Genomic DNA, 15,993 nt, shown 5'->3' with positions numbered 1-15,993 from the left:
TTCAGTCTCTGAGGCCTACTTTGCACCACATTTTACTATTGAGACCTTGGCTACTGTTTCTGTAGAAGTCCATGTATTTTCCCCCCCCCCCCCCCTTCCCATTTATATGCATAAACACGGATCATTGTTTGTCTTTTCCTTCCCGCCCCCTCCTGCCTTTTGTTACATCGGTGTAAAAAATGTAAAACAAAAATTTATTAAATACTGTGGTGTGTGAAAGAGGAAGAACTGGAAAAAAAAAAAAATAAAAATCTATTCCACGTATGTTTGGGGGCTGGGCACAGGGGCTGGCTGGTGGGAGGGAGGGAAGAGAGGGTGTTCCTCGGTGTTGTACTATACTGACTAAACCAGATTTGCAAGAAGACTTAGGAGACCTGCTGAAATGTTCTGCTCTTCTATAGCCTGGTTCCAAGGCGCTTTTCTGTCAATTTTTATGGAATGCAAAAGGGGTTTTTGTTTTGATTTTGTTTTTTTGTAAAGCTTAAATTGAATCTACATCTGATACTTGAGCCTCCATACTAAAAAAAAAAAAAAAAGGAAAAAAAAAGAAAAAAAGACTAAAACAAATAAAAATTTAAAAAAATCCCAGGAAGCAGTGTGTGCCGTTGGTGTCCTCTTTATTTCTCTTCCCTTCCTGCAGGGCTACCTGGGGCTTGTGCCCTAAACGCTGTCTCCCGTGGTGCCTGGAAGCGGTCGCGGTGGCCGCAGACATGTACTCGAGAGCAAAGGCCGCGCACGTCGGTGCTCCAGACACCCAAACAGCTGCCGATTGTACAGCCCCAGAAAATGAGAAAGCTTTTCTTCCTTTCTTTTTTTTCCTCTTGCATCTGGGTGAGCTGAAACTCATTTGTTTCAAAGAGGGTGTGATGTAGAGGGCTGCTGGTCGCACAGGGAGCGCTGGGGAGCTGCCGTCCTTGTTTCCCTTCCGTTCTTCCAAGCTGCTGGGCACCGGGATGTTGGCATCCAGCTCCACGCTGGGGCTGATGCTTCAGGTGTCCGGTGAACACAGAGCAGGTGTATTTAGAGGAGGAAGATTAGTCCAGCTTTACTGGGTGTGTTAAAAATAGTCTTGGGGGGGAACCTGCGTGTTGAAACCTTCGGGCGGGGAGAGGTTTGCTCCGCAGTCGGAGGTGGATGCTCACCCAAAAGCTCCTTTGCTCGGTCCCTGTGAACCTCAGCCAGGCTTTCCCCCTCTTTAAACCCCCGGTGGTCAGGGTTACCGCGGGCACCTTCAGGTCCGCTGCCTACTTGGTCCTGCTTTGGTTACAACAGACTCGATCCTGGTGAAATTGAGAAAGCAAATACCTGCTGGGCTCTTCCTGCGTGTGGCCATTGGAACTAGCCTCTGGGTGAACCTATGCAAATTGAGACTGTTGGCATTAATATTGATTAATGCACTTCAATTTTGCTTTTCTAAAGTGACCTATTTCACATCCCGACATCTGCGGGTGATTACGGCCCCGTGTCGTTTTATTTACCCGCCGGCCTCCGGTCCGTAATGCAGCTCATATGGGATGCAGGCTGGGGAGAGGCTCCCGCGGGCCTGCCCCGGAGCCGGGACCCCCACGGGGAACATGTTAGGACTGTGTCGTCATTTCTTGGTTCTGTCTGAGGAACAGCCTTTTTTGAAGTCAGAAGTTTTTGTGAACTGAAGCTTGGGAACAGCGCGTTAGCCCGGGAGCGGGGAGACTCTCAGTTCCTCTCGCCTGCTTCCCGCTATCCCACGCTGAAGTTTTTGGGGGGTTTTTTCCTTCTCCAAAGCCATCTCTGCCTGAGCCAGAAAGGGAAGTGTCTCAGATAAATTTAATGTGTAGGCCCGGGGTGTGCAGACACCCCCCGCTTGCTGGTGTGCCGGGATATACCCTTTCCGCAGAGCAGTCGCGCGCTGCAGGACGGCTCCAACGCCTGCAGCAGCTTATTCCTCCTCAAAGCAGCGTACCCTGACGTTCGGGTGCTAACCGCCAGCTTTGGCTTGGCTGCTGCGGCCCCAGCCTCCCGTCCAGCTCTGGCCTCACTATCCTTCCTGGCCCGTGCTTTCTCTCGTTGAACGTTTGCCTCCACAACATCTTAAATCCCGGAGTCTTTTGGGGACGCGTTGCGCTGCAGCCTCAGAGGGATGATAACCTCAGCGAGAGCCTCTCCGCGACACGTATTTCCATCCGGCACCACCCAGATGGCTGCTGGCACATAAAACCACTTATAAGTTTTTTACCTCCTTGTATTAGGGGTTGTTTTTCTGGCTTTAAGAAAAGCTCTGGGCTAGCTGGTACATGGCAATTACCTAGCGTCATGAACCTTCGTTTCCGTGAGGTAGGTGTGCTAAATCCTATCCTATCCCCCTGTGTAAGCTCAGCTTAGTAAATCCAGCTTTCCGTAAACCAACTGTGCCTTCCCCAGCACTTCAGGGCTGAGCTAGCAAACGTGAGCCAAGGTTAAAAAAACACTCCTTTAATAAAACCAAGCCCTGGGGTCTTTATCCATAATAAATAAGTATTGAGGTCTAATGAAGCTGTGCCTTCTTATCTTGCTAGGAATCTGCTCATGGTTTGTGCTAGCACTGGATATGAACTGTTCTTCTGCGATTCCTAGGGAAGGACCGCAGAGGAAACCCTGCTGGCTCGAGGACGGGGAAGAGGTGAGCAGCCCCTTCGCCTGCGAGCCTGGAGGGGAAGGATTGTGAATTAATGGCGCGAAAAACCCACCCGCTTTGCTCAAGGGGCTCAAAGGGCCTGAAAAAAAAATCTGTTCTCTCCAAACCCCAATGGGTCAGCTCCAAATACCGGCAGAGCTTGTGTTTTAATTAATCTGCTGTTGCAGTCTGACTCCCATTTCACATACGACCTAGGCTGAGCTCTGTAATCACAGAGCTGTGGCTGGGCTTCCTCAGTGCGAGGACGAAGCAGGGAGGAGGGTGACCTCCTCAGGAAGGACAGATGGCAGGGGACTGGCTGAGGAATCGGAAATTAATGGTAGAGGTAAAGCCAACAGGCGCACGGAGCAGAGTGCGGCGTGGGAAGTGCTGGCTATCAGGAAAGCAGCTGGAAAGGGAGAGAAGGGGGGCAAAAAGAAGAGCTAATAGTGACTGCAGGAAAAGGAAAGTCCTTGTTTTTGAAATGACAGGTTGTGCCAACGTTTCTTGAAGGACCTACAAGTTTTGCTTGCTTTGCCTCTTGCTTGCCCAGTGAGACTGAGCTGCTTCCCCCCAGCAGAAACAGCCTGCGGGAGGGAGCCCGCGGCGCCGGGCTGAGGCAGACGCCACCGCTGCCCCCTCCCCACCCGAAAGCTTCTCTCCTGCCGGGGACACGGCTTCTTCCCAAACCGCCGCTGCTTCTCGTCCTACTGCGGTCAAGGAGCCACCGCGCTGGTATGCAGGGCCCCGAGAGGGCGATGGATTCATCAGCGTTGGGGATAAATTCGTTGAGAGAAGGCAGAACTAAAAACCAGACCGAGCAGAGAGGCAGCATCGCCTGGCTGGGTCACTGCCTCCGCAGCTAACCAGAGCGCGATGGAGCAGCCTCCCTGGGAAACCGTGCAATTAAAATGTGCGTGAGACAAAAAAAAAAAGAGAATTCAGAGAAATGGGGACTATGAGACGCATTAAGACAGAGGCAGGAGCTGCCCGATGAACCAGGAACATAAAACCAAAAGGAGGCATGTGGGGCAAGGACTTGTTTTACAGATGTGTGAGCCATGCTAACTAGAACAGGTATGCGTGGACTTCGGTTACGCTGCTCCTTCCCTTCCTCCTTCTGAACTGGCTCCAGCCCTGCTGTATCTTCCAGAAAGAGCGCAGCAGTAGAGATGTGATGCCCACAGAGGTACGTGGTGCTCATGTTTGTGAAAGGTTGGTCATCCCTGTCCCCTCCCCACAGCCCCTCAGGCTCTTCCCATGTTTGCCAGTACTGAGGAAGCTCCAGATCACTCCTGAGAGACAGCAGGTAAAGCAGAAGTGACCGGGCTCAGCTGTGGGGGCTAAGAGCAGCAGAGAGCGACCTTTTGAGGTATCAAATAATTCCCTGTTTATCCTGATAGCACCTTTGGTACCAAAGAGGCACAAGGTCTCTCAGCAGCGTCCTCTGCCACATGGCTGGGCTTAGCAGCACAACACTGGCTCAAGTCCTCCTCTCCCAGGAGCCACCAGGATGGAGGGGCCGGTTTGCCTGGCTTTAGGGCCAGCTTCCTCGTCTGCATCATCCTGTTCTCACTCCAGCGCAGGTCCCTTCGTCAGCTCTCCAATCTGCCACCCTGCTCGCCAAGAAGAGCATCCCTCTCTTCGCGGGTACCGGGTCTTCCTCTCTGATAAGCAAGGAACTGGAAGGAGATCTGAGAAGAGGTTAAGGCTCTTCACGCAAGCGAAGGTGGATCTACGCGACGCGTTGGGTCTCACCACCCAGAAAAGGGATGTTTGTGTCAGGAGAGGTGGAAACAGGACAACGAGCTTAATGCAAACAAGGGTCTGAAGCATTCAGCTGTTACAACACCATGAATTACTCACCGGCATGCGGGTGAGCAAGTACAGCTCAAAAGCAACCGCTGAGTAGCATCAACCCACCCGCTCCTGCCTAACTAACTCCTTCCTAACCCAGCCTGCCCTGAGACGGGATCACTCCCCGCAAAGCCTCGCTGGTGGGATGCAGTCCCGGAGGGAAGCACTGATGGGGAAAGGATACAACCACGTCGAGGGACAGGACGCCCAGGCTGCCCACCAGCCAGGGCAGGTGGTGCAGGACGTAGTTGCCTTCGCTTTGCCCTGGCTCAGGGTTCTTCAGGAGGACGCTGAGGCCGTAGAGCAAGTTCCCCAGCATCACCAGGGCAAAGAGAGAGTAGGAGACCCCGATGGTGGATTTCCTCTTGTACTGGAAGAGGGGCCAGAGAGAGGAGCTTGGGTGCAGCTCTCCAAAATCTCACTAGAAAGTAGTATTAATCACCCTCCCCCCCAAAAAGAGAAGAAAAAAGGTGGTGACTGAATGCCAAGAGCCTTTTAGTTCCCCTTTTGCTTGTAAATAAAGACAAAATGAAAGCCCCACCCTCAAAATATTGGTATGTTAAAGGGAAAGGAGAAAAATGAATCAGGTTTTGGAGCAGAAATACAGAAAAATAGTCCCTTGAGAAATGATCAGAGATGGGGGACCTGGGACCTCTGAGCAAAGAGGAGAAGGATGATCCCACCGCCCCTCTTCAATCTGGAGTCTCAGGAGCCCAGGGGGTCCCAGGACCAGGCTGCTGTCCTGTCCCGCTCACGGCACGGCGCTTACGTTCGTGTAGATCTGGGGGACTCGGGAGCACAGGTACAGCACGGAGGAGATGGAGCCGATGGTGAAGCCAATGACCTCGCTCCTGGTGAAAGGCTGCAAGGCAAGGAGGGGCTGCGAGCAGCCCCCACGTTTTCAGAGACGCGCTTACCACCCACGCCACGGCTCTACACGAGGCGACAGCGGGGCTAAACCCCAGCCTTTGATCTCCCCATCTATCCCTCGCCCTGCTGAGCACGAAGCGGGATCACACTGCTCCAGCAGGACATCCCCACCCCACCGGATAGTTTATCTTCTCTCCCCCCATCCCCCAGGTTTAGGAACCGGCTCACCTTTGACCCAAGCTCATCCACGTGAGCAGAGAGCAGAGACCTCCCTTTAAACGTCGCCGGGCCCTGCACCACGGCAGCACTTCTGCCCAGGAAGGAGACGGCCGACACCATCCCCAGGGAAAGGAAGACGAAGGCTGCGTTGATCTGGGCGGCGACTGCGGGGGATCAAGCGGAGGCTGGTTCGGGAGGGCTCCTCCAGCAGCCCCCAGCGCAGCCCAGCAGCCCTGGTGGGTGCCAGGACCCTCCCTGGGTAAGGAGACTTCCCTTACCTCTGCAGCAGCACAGCAGTCACTCGGGCAGTAGCTGCTGCGGGCTTTTTATCTCACAGCGACATGGGCAATTTGTAAGTTATCAGGGAGGAAAGGGCTCCTATCTCATCAGGCCGAGAGCACTCGACTTTCTTTGGCTGTAGGGCTCTTAAAAATCATCCCTCCTCTCTAAAAGCTTTTCACTGTCTTAACTCACAAGAGCACACATTCAGATCCCTGCCAGACCAAGCCCTGCTTCGACAGCCAGACTTGTATTATAGTCTGCAAACAAACTCTCCAGCGTTAATAAAACTATACGGTTGATGGGCCATCTATCAGTTGGTTTAATAAACTCAGATGGCTTTAATAAGTTAAATAGTTTTCAGGGTCCAAAGGGATGCCTGTTTGTAATTCACGGAAAGCTGCTACGCTAAAAAGTGGATTTTCTCTTGCTGTTTAAGCCTTGCAAGAACTGCAGAGCCCCATTCAGGTTCCCTTTTCACTCCATTCGATCAGGGAGGAACTCCTCCATCACATCAAAGCTGCCATTATTGCAAGAGGAGTATTGACCCCAAAACAGCTGGAAAACTTCACCCCGTCCCTCAAAGCACTGGCCTGATTCAAGAGATGTGGCTGTAGTTTCCAGCTCCAGGATGGAGTCACCAGGTAACTGTGGGTAAGTAATTTCTTTCTATGCTTAATGCAACTCACAGGGGGTTTATTTTCAAACCCGGACACTGTGCAGGGCTGTTTGCAGGGGTTTGCAGAAGCCCCAGTCACGGCCAGTAGCTATTTACTAGCTGTGGCTTTCATGGGTGCTCAGATTACCTAAGAAAGAAGCCAGCAAGCAACAAGGGGCATGTGATAGCTGCATCAGCGCATCTGCAAAGCATCTCTGCCCCGATGCATCTCTCCCAGGGATCGCTTCCTCCCCTGGCTTCGCAGCCGAGGACAAGCCGGCCCGAAAGACGTGCCAAGGGGAGCGCACAGCCCCGCTGCACCCGTAACCCCGACTCACATCCTCCGCCCCTGTTCTTCACTTTGTAATAACAGTAGAGAGACAGCATCACCAGGTCTGCGAGAACGTAGTAAATAGCTGTGTAAACCTGTGGGGAGAAGGATGGGGTGGTCCTACCTGCAGAAAGGCTGACTGCGGGGAGAAGGGAGCATCCCCGGGGCAGAAGGGAGCATCCCCGGGGCGTTTGGGTTGCTGATTCCCATTGCTGGACTAAGCAGCAACCATCCCATCCCTCCTCCCTGGAGCCTGGGGTGTTTGAGAGCTGACTCAGCCCCAGCGAGCTGGCCAGTACCTGCAGCGGCAGCTGATCGGCCAGGAAGGAACCGATGAGGTTTAGGAGGTCTCCGCCCAGCCATCCCAGCAGGAAATATATGGAGAGAGCCCGGTCCATGTTGCCTGTTTTGCAGGCTTGGTAGAACTGCCTGCAAAAAAGAGGGAGTCGGGCAGAGCCACAGAGCGTTACCTCCGGCCGGTTCAGCGCTACCTGGGAACCATCCCCAGGCTTCCCTGTTGTTCCCACCTGGGTCATTTTGCAATTGCCACCTGCCCAAAGCACTCGGGGGGGACGAAAAGGTGACATTTCCTCTAGCAAAGCCACGTGCTCCCCAGCAAACTGGCCCCTGTGAGAAGCCCTGCGACCCGCTGGGTGCTTGCAGCAACCTGCTGGGCTCAAGCCCTTGTGATCCGTCCCTCGTGCTGGAGCAGAAAGCAGCGAGGAGAAGCGACAGTTGCAGAAACCGCCTGTCTGGTTACGAAATAATCCGATGATACACTGAGACCGAGTGCGATTCCCCACGTCCCCCTCTGCCACGGTTGTCCCCAGCACTTCGAAGAAGCCCAGAGCTCCTGGAAACATTTCTTGCGCGCGTATGACCTGCAATGACTGCATTGCAGTTGGCTTACGTGGGTTATTACAGCTACCAAGCATAACAATAACAATATAATAACAAACAAGGCTTTGGGGCTGTACCGCCTGCTCCCTCTCCTGTTAAACCCAAATTTTCCAAGCCCAGATTGCTTTTGCTGGGTAGATTTAGTAATTCAGGCAGCTTGAAATTTGATTTTTAGAGAGGTGTTGTACCAAGGGAAGGGCTCGGCTGGGTTTGGGAGTGATACTCACGGAAAAGACGCAGCTGCGAAGCAGAAGATGGAAACCAGACCCAGGATGACGCTGGTGATGTCCCAGCCGTCCTGGGCGCATTCGTTGAACACGTCCATCACCCAGCGGGAGCCGTTGGGACAGTCGGAAAGGTTCCCGGGTGGGAGACCCCTCCAGCGCCGCGCGTCCATGGCCTCCGGCGCTCAGCTCCAAGGCGTGTTTAACGCTAGGAAAAAATGCAATAACATGGGGAAAAATGAAATAACACTGGAGAAAAAGTGTATCTATGTTAGGAACAGGCTCGTGGCTTCTCCGGCTGCGGCTCGGAGCTGGCTCGTGTTGCAAAAAACTCATTACTGGCCAATACACCTTTACTGGTCTTAATTTTGTGTCCGGTTGGATGACCCGGCCGGGAAGGCCGCCAGCCCGGCGGGATTTGGCCTCAAAGTAGAAGGGAAACCCAACCGGCGCGTCCCTGCGGAACAGGGACTTACCTTCCTTCCCTGACGGCTGTTTGGAAATTGGCTTTTTTTCCTTTGGAAACCGACTGTTTTCTTCTGAAACTTGGAGGTTTTTTTTCTTTGCCACTCCACTGCTTCTTCAGAAACTTGCTGGCTTTCCTTTGCAAATCCTTTGCTTTTTCAGAAACTCGCTGCTTGTCTTCCAAAGCCGCTTTTTCAAAAAAATGTTTTTTGTTCTTTGCCACTCCGCTCCTTCTTCAGAAACTTGCTGGCTTTCCTTTGCAAATCCTTTCCCTTTTCGGAAGCTCGCTGCTTTTCTTCCCAACCCGCTGCTTCTTCGAGAAGTTGCTGGTTGTTCTGCAAATTTTTTGCAAATTTACTGGTTTTGAGGGAAACTACTGGAGTTTTTTTTGCAAGCCTGCTGCTTTTTCAGAAACTTGTTGGGTTTCTGCAAGCCTGATTTCCAGGACACTTACCGCCCTTTGTGCAAACCCGCCGGTTTTGGGGGCACCGGCCGCTCCCGCCCGGCGGGGACGCGCAGGGGCTCGGGACGGACCCGGCGCCGCTCCACTGCGCATGCGCGCTCGGACCTCGCCCCGGCAGGCGGGGCGAGAGCTCTCCCCACGGTCCGCGCCCGGCGCGCATGCGCGGCGGCGGCGGCGGCGATGGCGGCGGGTTCGCGTCCCGGGGTGGTGCTGGGCGCCATGGAGGTGGGGCGGCGGGCCGGGCCCGAGGCGAGCGCCGCGCTTCTCCGCGCCTTCCTGCGCCGCGGGTATCGCCTCCTCGACACCGCTTACATGTACGCGGGCGGCGAGTCCGAGCGTATCCTGGGCACGCTACTGGCTGGCAGCACGGAGCCCGGTACGGCCGGGGCTGGCGGGGGCGGTCGCTGAGAAGGGTTCTCCCTGCTAGGCTGACGTTATCCCTGAGGAGAAGGGCCTTCTCCTGAGCCCATTCTCTGAGAAGAAGGATTGTCCCTGCCAGAATGACTCCATCCCTGAGGAGACGGGCCTTCTCGCAAGCCTGTTCCCTGTGAGAAGGTCCTACTCTGCCAGCCTGACACCATCCCTCAGGGGAAGGGACTCCCCTGCTAATGCTGACCCCCCAGCCTTGAGGAAAAGGCCCTCCCTCTCTAGGGCAGACCTGCAGTTCCTAAGGAGAAGGGTTGCCCCTGCTAGGCAGACATGGTTCCCAAGGAGAAGGGCCTTCCCTGAAACGCCTTGAGCAATGGTTGCATTATGCCCCTTATCCCCATTCCCTTCCCGAAGGTGGAAACATCCCTGCTCATTCTTTCTTCCTCTCTGCCAGTGGAGGTTGCCACCAAGGCCAATCCCTGGGATGGGAAGACACTGAAGCCCGAGAGTGTGCGATCGCAACTGGACACATCCCTGGAGAGGCTGAAGAGGACGAGTGTGGAGCTCTTCTACCTCCATGCTCCTGACCACGGGACGCCGGTGGAGGAGACGCTGCGTGCCTGCAATGAGCTGCACAAAGAAGTAAAGTGGGAAGTCCGAGTCTGGACCATCTCTTGATTCCCTTTTTAAACGAGGGCTGCTCGTCACGCATTTCTGCAGCGCTGGGTTTGTGCAACACTAGGAAGAGGGGACGCAGATGACCGGGGCAAAGCCAAACAACTGGCCCTCCATTGCGTGTTCACATGGTGCCCTTTGTTCTCAAAAGCTCTGGGAAACGTTAGAATATCTGAACTTTGCTTTCAGCCATCTTAACTGGCTGGGTTAAGATTAGTGCTGGTAATTAAAACATCTGAATTCAAAATGAACAGAAAACTGGAAATATTTTTGTCAGGTCTTGTAATTCATTGGTATCTAGAAGAGGTGAACAGGGGTGAGGAAAGAACTCGAATAAAATTTGGTGACTGCCCTTTTCACCATAGGCATCTTGCACCATCTAGGTACAAATGCACGTTTAAAATTTGGATTTGACTAGCCTTTTATTCCTCTGCAGGGAAAGTTTAAAGAACTTGGCCTATCAAACTACGCGGCGTGGGAAGTTGCAGAAATCTGCACCATCTGCAAATACAACAACTGGGTGATGCCAACTGTGTACCAGGTGAGGGATGGGGGCTTGCTGAGGTCCAGCAGATCTTTTGTGGAGGCTGAGATGGATCAAACTGAAAGAATACAAGGGTTCGGATCAGAACAGTGTACGGGCAGTTCTTGTCTGCTCACAGCAACGGTCAGCCACTGTGGGGAAGGGTCTGGGAGCCCCAAATCTTGGACCAGTCCCCAGTGGGCCAAATATCAACACAGAAAAAGGAGAGTGCTCCGGTTTAGTCTGGGAAGTCCTTTCAGGACACATGTGATTAGAAAGCTGAGTGAGATCACTGCTCGGAAAAAGCTGAGTACACGTTTTGTTGCATGAGTCAGTGACTCCCTTGATGTGGAACTGCGAAGTTTTTGCATTACTTGCAATCCTTTACCAAGTCTGTTCCTAAGCAGATAATAGCCTCGTGTGACCCGAAGCTGCTCTTCTCTGGGATAAGAGTATTGTCCGGGGAGGGTGGGGAAGGAGTTCCAGGGGCTCATAAGTTCTTTCTCCCTCATCTTTGTGCAGGGTATGTACAACGCAACCACTCGCCAGGTGGAAGCCGAGCTGTTCCCTTGTCTGAGATATTATGGGCTGCGGTTCTATGCCTACAATCCGCTGGCAGGTACGGGGAGGGAAAGGGTGAGACTTTGAGATAAAAACAGGCAAAACGGGGGCTGTAGAAGAGCCAGCCCATCACTAAACATGCTGCTGACCTTTTCCAGGAGGGCTGCTGACCGGCAAGTACAAGTATGAGGACAAAGACACCCGCCAGCCCACTGGAAGGTTTTTTGGGAATGACTGGGCTCAGGCCTACAGGGACAGGTACGTTTTGAGTTGACAGGCGAGCAGGGAGATGTGGCAGGAGCAGCTACATAGAAAAACCCCACACTAATCATCAGCTGAGAGGAAGCAGGATTGACCAAAGCTTGCGCAGTGATTACGTCTGCACATGTGGCTGGGGCCGTGGCTCATGACCAAGCTTTGCAGAGTGGTTTTTAGGCTCAGCTTCCTCCCGGCTTGCAGGGGGGGATTGCAGAAGTCCTTGGACGCTACCAAGAGTTGTGTGAGGCTTCCTGAAACCCTTTCACGCTTGATTAGAATATCAATTTACCATTACTAGAGGTCCCAAGGGCAATAAGAGCAATTTCTTATCTTGCAGGTACTGGAAAAAGCATAATTTTGAAGGAATTGCCCTAGTAGAAAGAGCTCTGAAAGATGCTTACGGTTCCAACGCACCAAGCCTGACCTCTGCTGCTTTGCGGTGGTTGTACAATCACTCTAAACTGCAGGTAAGTGCTTGGTGCGGCTGTAGCCGGCAGCCTGTGCAGCACCACTAGAATGGGGCAGCTGCTGCACACACAGATGGGGAAACGTCTCTGAACAGTTACCTGTTACTCTGCACGTCCCATGGGCTTGCTGGCGTTCCAGAGTGAATATTGCTGTACAGACTCTGCCAACCACACCATGTAGTTCTGTTCACAAGGCCAGAATGTCAGCAGCGGCTCGGGAGGTGAACTAGGTTTCTTCCGGGATCAGCAGCTTCTCTTTACCCTTCCAGGGTTCTCTTGGAGACGCGGTGATCGTTGGGATGTCCAACCTGGAGCAGCTAGAGCAGAACCTTAACTACAGTGAAGAGGGTCCCCTGCTCCCAGCTGTCGTGGAGGCGTTCGATAAAGCCTGGAACCTGACTGCACATGACTGCCCCAACTATTTCCGCTAGACACTAGGGTAGGGACAAGAAAGGGGGTGTCATGGGGGTGGATGATTGAGCACAAATCTCTCGGAACACGGGAGAGGTACGTACCCACTCTGCCCTTTGATTGACCAGTAAAATGGGTTGATTTTTCCCTGTATTAATGAAGCTTTGTAGGATCCACTAACACTGTCAGCACTTTGCCTGTTGGGCCATGCCTTATTCTCCCTCCCCTCACGGACCCTCAACCCTACGTAGCACGCACCGCTATTTAAAGGTGCGGTTAATCATGGAAAATAGACATGTAACTGGATGAAGGCTCCAGTTCTGCTTTAATACAGTTTTAAGTAATTATGTACAAGAATAAAACCATTTTCAATGCAGACCCTATCTCCTAACTGTACCTGTAACCTGGCTGGCATCTCCTTACTGGTGCTCGGTGACTTTAAGCTGCAGCTTTTAGCAGAAGATAAGAACAAACCCTCAGCATCTTCCCCAGGGTCACGCATGCCATGACGATGGTGCGTTACACTTGCATGCTTTCTGCCTGGCTTTCATGTCAGGGGGGGAATTTCCTCAGCCCCAGTGCACTTGAACGGTGACAGGCAGCAGCAACAACCAGCTCAAGTTTTATATATAGATTTGTATTTTTTAAAAAAAGCATAATTAGGTATCTTTTATGAAAAGCACATTTGCGCTGATCGCCCTTCTCCTCTGGGTGCGAACAGGGAAGGGAAACATCCTCCTCCTCTTGTCTCTAAAATAGAGTAGAACCGTCTAGAGTCCAAGCCAAGGACCGCAACTAGTCCTCATTGCTGTCTTCATCATCGTCATCCTCCTCTTCCTCCCCCTCCGCTGTGTCTCCCACAAGCTTCTGGAAGTCTCCCGTCTCAGAATTCCACACAAATTTGATGGTGACTTTAAACTCTGCCATCTCGTAGCCAAAGAGTTTCTAGGAAAGGACACAAATCAGTCATTCCTGTCTCTGGACAGCCAAACAAAAACACTAACAGGACATAACGCTTCCGGATGGGAACTGCAGCAAAGCCGGAGGCAAAATAATTGCTGCAGAGTTTTTGTGCTCATACGAGGAGTGTGTAAGGCTGTTATCGGGGGTGGGGGGGAGGCGGAAACGGGCTCTTGCAGATGCTGCATTATGTTACTCACCAGGACGCGGGCTTGTTCGGGGGTAAGAACGTCCCCTTCTTTGCAGACTTCGTAATCTGAAAGTAGCGTCACCACTCCTGCCAGAACAAAAGCTCATGAAAATAGGCTCCCAAATACTGCCTAAGCCCACCAAGGTGTGGAGTACAGAGCTAAGGCGCCCTCAGGCACTGCCCTTCGGAGCTGACACCTTCCTGGGCAAATACCCCTACACCCGAAGAGGCTGGGTGAGATCAACTCTAAAGAAGAAAAAAAGCCCAGGTCTGGTTTCTGCTTGGGATGCCAATGTGCTGGGTTAGGCTAGGCCTAGCTGTGTCCACTGGAAAAGGATTGTGTGTTGTAGAAAGTTGGCTGTTTCATTCATCCTTTGACATCCATTTGGGAAGAATGGTGCAAGAATAATGAGTTCTAGCACCAGCCCAACAAGGAGAAAGCTGTCCATCAGATTTTCTCAAAACTAAGTTCTACTTGGTTATTTAATGTTCTTCTTACAATGTTTTATCAGATGAAAAACAAAGCTTACCTTCGCGGCCGCTTCACCTACCTTTCTTTAACGCCGTCGGCAGTCCCAACTGCCGTAACTGAGGCTCCATGGAGTGGGGGAACTGCTCCAAGGGCCCCGTGTCCAGGCTCACCGCGTACGTCGCCTTGTTCCCTGCACGGGCAAAGTCCACCTCTCTGAATTTGGAGAACCACCTGAGACAGAGACAGGTACCAAGAGCTTTAGCTGTGGGAAAAACGTCCCTTGGGCCGAGACGGGATTACGGCGTAGCCTGCCGTAACGTCTTCCCCGCTGTTGCGGGGATGGCGCAGAAAGAGGAGCAGAAAAGCTAATTGCTTTAAGGGAAACATCAGTGGGCAAAGTAGTTGAGTGGAAAACAGACTGCTCAGCATTTCGAAACCACGGCCGAGACACGCATACTCACTCGTCCACCTCGTCCCTGGTGCGGTTAGTGAAGAGGAGACCGACTTCGCCTCTCAGGTGTTTGCTGACCTGAAAGAAAGAGGCTGTCCTGGGACTCGGGCAGCACCCAGGGACTAACCTCTTCCAGGGCTCAGTCCACAAAAGCTCTGCTAACAACAGAGCTTTTGTGTCACGATAGGGATGGATTCAAACAAAACACCTGTGGAGAGACAACCCAAGGAAGCTTCATCGTCCCCTGATGTTTGTTCCGGCTGCCACAGGTGAGGGGAAGTGTGAAGAAACCCCAGCCCCTACCTTGTGTAGGTTCTCCTTGTACTCGCTGCTCGGCTCACGTCCCAGTGCCACCATCATGACTTTGTTCTTCCCAAAGAAGATCCTGGGGTGGTAGGAGGAGGAGGAAGAGGAGGCCGTCAGCGCCCAGGCCGCACTTGCCCCTCAGGTGGCAGCATAGAATCATGGAATCATTACAGTTGGAAAAGACCTCTAGGATCAAGTCCAACCCCCAACCCAACACCCCCAGGCCTCCTAAACCATCTCCCCAAGTGCCACGTCTACACATTGTTTGAACCCCCCCAGGGATGGTGACTCCCCCACCTCTCTGGGCAGCCTGTGCCACGGCCTGATTGCTCTTACAGTGAAGACTTTTTTCGCTGATATTGAACCTAAACCTCCCCTGACGCAGCTTGAGGCCGGTTCCTCTCGTCCTGTCACTGGTGACTTGGGAGCAGAGACCAGCCCCCCCCTCACTCCAGCCCCTCTCAGGCAGCTGCAGAGAGCGAGAAGGGCTCCCCTCAGCCCCCTCTTCTCCAGGCTAAACCCCCCCAGCTCCCTCAGCCACCCCCCAGCACACTTGTGCTCCAGACCCTGCCCCAGCCCCGCTGCCCTTCTCTGGACACGCTCCAGCCCCTCAAGGGCCTTCTTGTCCCGAGGGGCCCAAACCTGAGCCCAGCACTCGAGGTGGGGCCTCCCCAGGGCCGAGCACAGGGGCCCCATCCCTGCCCTGCTCCTGCTGGCCACACCAGTGCTGACACAAGCCCGGGGGCTGGTCAGCCAGCACCCCCAGGGCCTTCTCCACCGGGCACTTTCCAGCCCAACTCGGCCTCACCTGCTGTGCTTCCAGGCGTTCCGGACATCCTTCAGCTTGTTGTTCCTCATGTTGGCGACGGAGAAGACGAAAATGTACTTGTATGTGTCCACGCATCGCCGCAGCTGGGGGGAAGCGGGATAGGTAAGCGGGGCACCGAGCGGAGCGGGGCACCGAGCGGAGCGGGGCACCGAGCGGAGCGGGGCACCGAGCGGAGCGGGGCACCGAGCGGAGCGGGGCACCGAGCGGAGCGGGGCACCGAGCGGAGCGGGGCACCGAGCGGAGCGGGGCACCGAGCGGAGCGGGGCACCGAGCGGAGCGGGGCACGGCACCGCGCCGCACTCACCTCGGCGATCAGCGCCTGCTTGGCCTCCAAACCCTTTCTGGGCGTCCGCGTCAGGGACACTGCGGGGAGCGGAGAGAGAGGCCGCGTTAATGCGGGACCGAGGCCAGGGTGGGGGGCGGTGAGAATGGCGGCAGGGCTCGAGGCACTCACCCTTGCGGTCTCGCTTGGACTTCGGCATGGCGCCGCCGTGCTTCGAGGTCCCCTCCGGCGCCGCGCGGGGTCTGCTGGGACCTCCCTCGGGCTGCCCTGCGCGCTGCCTGCCTCCACCCCAACGTGTTGACGCGTGTTTTTCGCGCAGGCGATGGAGTGGGCGGCCCCGAGG

The 15,993-nt window shown here is 54.0% G+C and overlaps 3 protein-coding genes across 6 annotated transcripts; 1 reads left to right on the top strand and 2 right to left on the bottom strand.

Annotated features, from left to right (window-relative positions):
• Positions 1-3,579: 3,579 nt before the first annotated feature.
• Positions 3,580-9,008, bottom strand: SLC66A1 (solute carrier family 66 member 1). Of its 4 annotated transcripts, none has more exons than XM_075114247.1 (9): positions 8,887-9,003; positions 8,444-8,767; positions 7,971-8,175; positions 7,143-7,272; positions 6,851-6,938; positions 5,585-5,739; positions 5,256-5,366; positions 4,671-4,856; positions 3,580-4,323 (listed from the first exon to the last, which is right to left on the bottom strand). In XM_075114247.1, the coding sequence occupies exons 3-9, from the start codon at positions 8,138-8,140 to the stop codon at positions 4,225-4,227; spliced, it is 939 nt and encodes a 312-aa protein (XP_074970348.1). In that variant the 5' UTR covers positions 8,141-8,175; positions 8,444-8,767; positions 8,887-9,003; the 3' UTR covers positions 3,580-4,224. The 4 variants fall into 4 exon arrangements, with proteins under 4 accessions (XP_074970348.1, XP_074970350.1, XP_074970346.1 ...); XM_075114249.1 differs by having other exon boundaries at positions 5,256-5,348; XM_075114245.1 differs by having other exon boundaries at positions 8,444-9,008.
• A 37-nt stretch (positions 9,009-9,045) lies between these two features.
• Positions 9,046-12,535, top strand: AKR7A2 (aldo-keto reductase family 7 member A2). The gene is made up of 7 exons (XM_075114244.1): positions 9,046-9,271; positions 9,719-9,906; positions 10,376-10,480; positions 10,985-11,081; positions 11,182-11,281; positions 11,619-11,748; positions 12,018-12,535. The coding sequence occupies exons 1-7, from the start codon at positions 9,076-9,078 to the stop codon at positions 12,177-12,179; spliced, it is 978 nt and encodes a 325-aa protein (XP_074970345.1). The 5' UTR covers positions 9,046-9,075; the 3' UTR covers positions 12,180-12,535.
• Positions 12,536-12,775: 240 nt separating this feature from the next.
• On the bottom strand, positions 12,776-15,955 carry MRTO4 (MRT4 homolog, ribosome maturation factor). The gene is made up of 8 exons (XM_075114252.1): positions 15,822-15,955; positions 15,672-15,730; positions 15,347-15,450; positions 14,536-14,617; positions 14,243-14,310; positions 13,861-14,012; positions 13,320-13,396; positions 12,776-13,104 (listed from the first exon to the last, which is right to left on the bottom strand). The coding sequence occupies exons 1-8, from the start codon at positions 15,847-15,849 to the stop codon at positions 12,955-12,957; spliced, it is 720 nt and encodes a 239-aa protein (XP_074970353.1). The 5' UTR covers positions 15,850-15,955; the 3' UTR covers positions 12,776-12,954.
• Between the last annotated feature and the right edge of the window lie 38 nt (positions 15,956-15,993).

Source organism: Phalacrocorax aristotelis, chromosome 19 (assembly GCF_949628215.1).
Source record: "Phalacrocorax aristotelis chromosome 19, bGulAri2.1, whole genome shotgun sequence".
Taxonomy (NCBI): domain Eukaryota; kingdom Metazoa; phylum Chordata; class Aves; order Suliformes; family Phalacrocoracidae; genus Phalacrocorax; species Phalacrocorax aristotelis.
Note: the sequence above shows the minus strand (reverse complement) of the source record. Positions and strands in the feature narration are given on the sequence as shown.

Coding starts and splice junctions, on each gene's coding strand:
- SLC66A1 (XM_075114245.1), bottom strand. CDS start 8,140: ATGGACGCGCGGCGCTGGAGGGGTCTCCCACCCGGGAACCTTTCCGAC. Junction 7,273..7,970: donor TTCGCAGCTGCGTCTTTTCC/GTGAGTATCACT, acceptor TCTTTTTTGCAG/GCAGTTCTACCAAGCCTGCA. Junction 5,740..6,850: donor GAAGAACAGGGGCGGAGGAT/GTGAGTCGGGGT, acceptor GATCCCCCGCAG/TCGCCGCCCAGATCAACGCA.
- AKR7A2 (XM_075114244.1), top strand. CDS start 9,076: ATGGCGGCGGGTTCGCGTCCCGGGGTGGTGCTGGGCGCCATGGAGGTG. Junction 9,907..10,375: donor GCAATGAGCTGCACAAAGAA/GTAAAGTGGGAA, acceptor ATTCCTCTGCAG/GGAAAGTTTAAAGAACTTGG. Junction 11,082..11,181: donor TGCCTACAATCCGCTGGCAG/GTACGGGGAGGG, acceptor GACCTTTTCCAG/GAGGGCTGCTGACCGGCAAG.
- MRTO4 (XM_075114252.1), bottom strand. CDS start 15,849: ATGCCGAAGTCCAAGCGAGACCGCAAGG. Junction 15,731..15,821: donor GTCCAAGCGAGACCGCAAGG/GTGAGTGCCTCG, acceptor CGCTCCCCGCAG/TGTCCCTGACGCGGACGCCC. Junction 13,105..13,319: donor CCGAACAAGCCCGCGTCCTG/GTGAGTAACATA, acceptor GTCCTTTCCTAG/AAACTCTTTGGCTACGAGAT.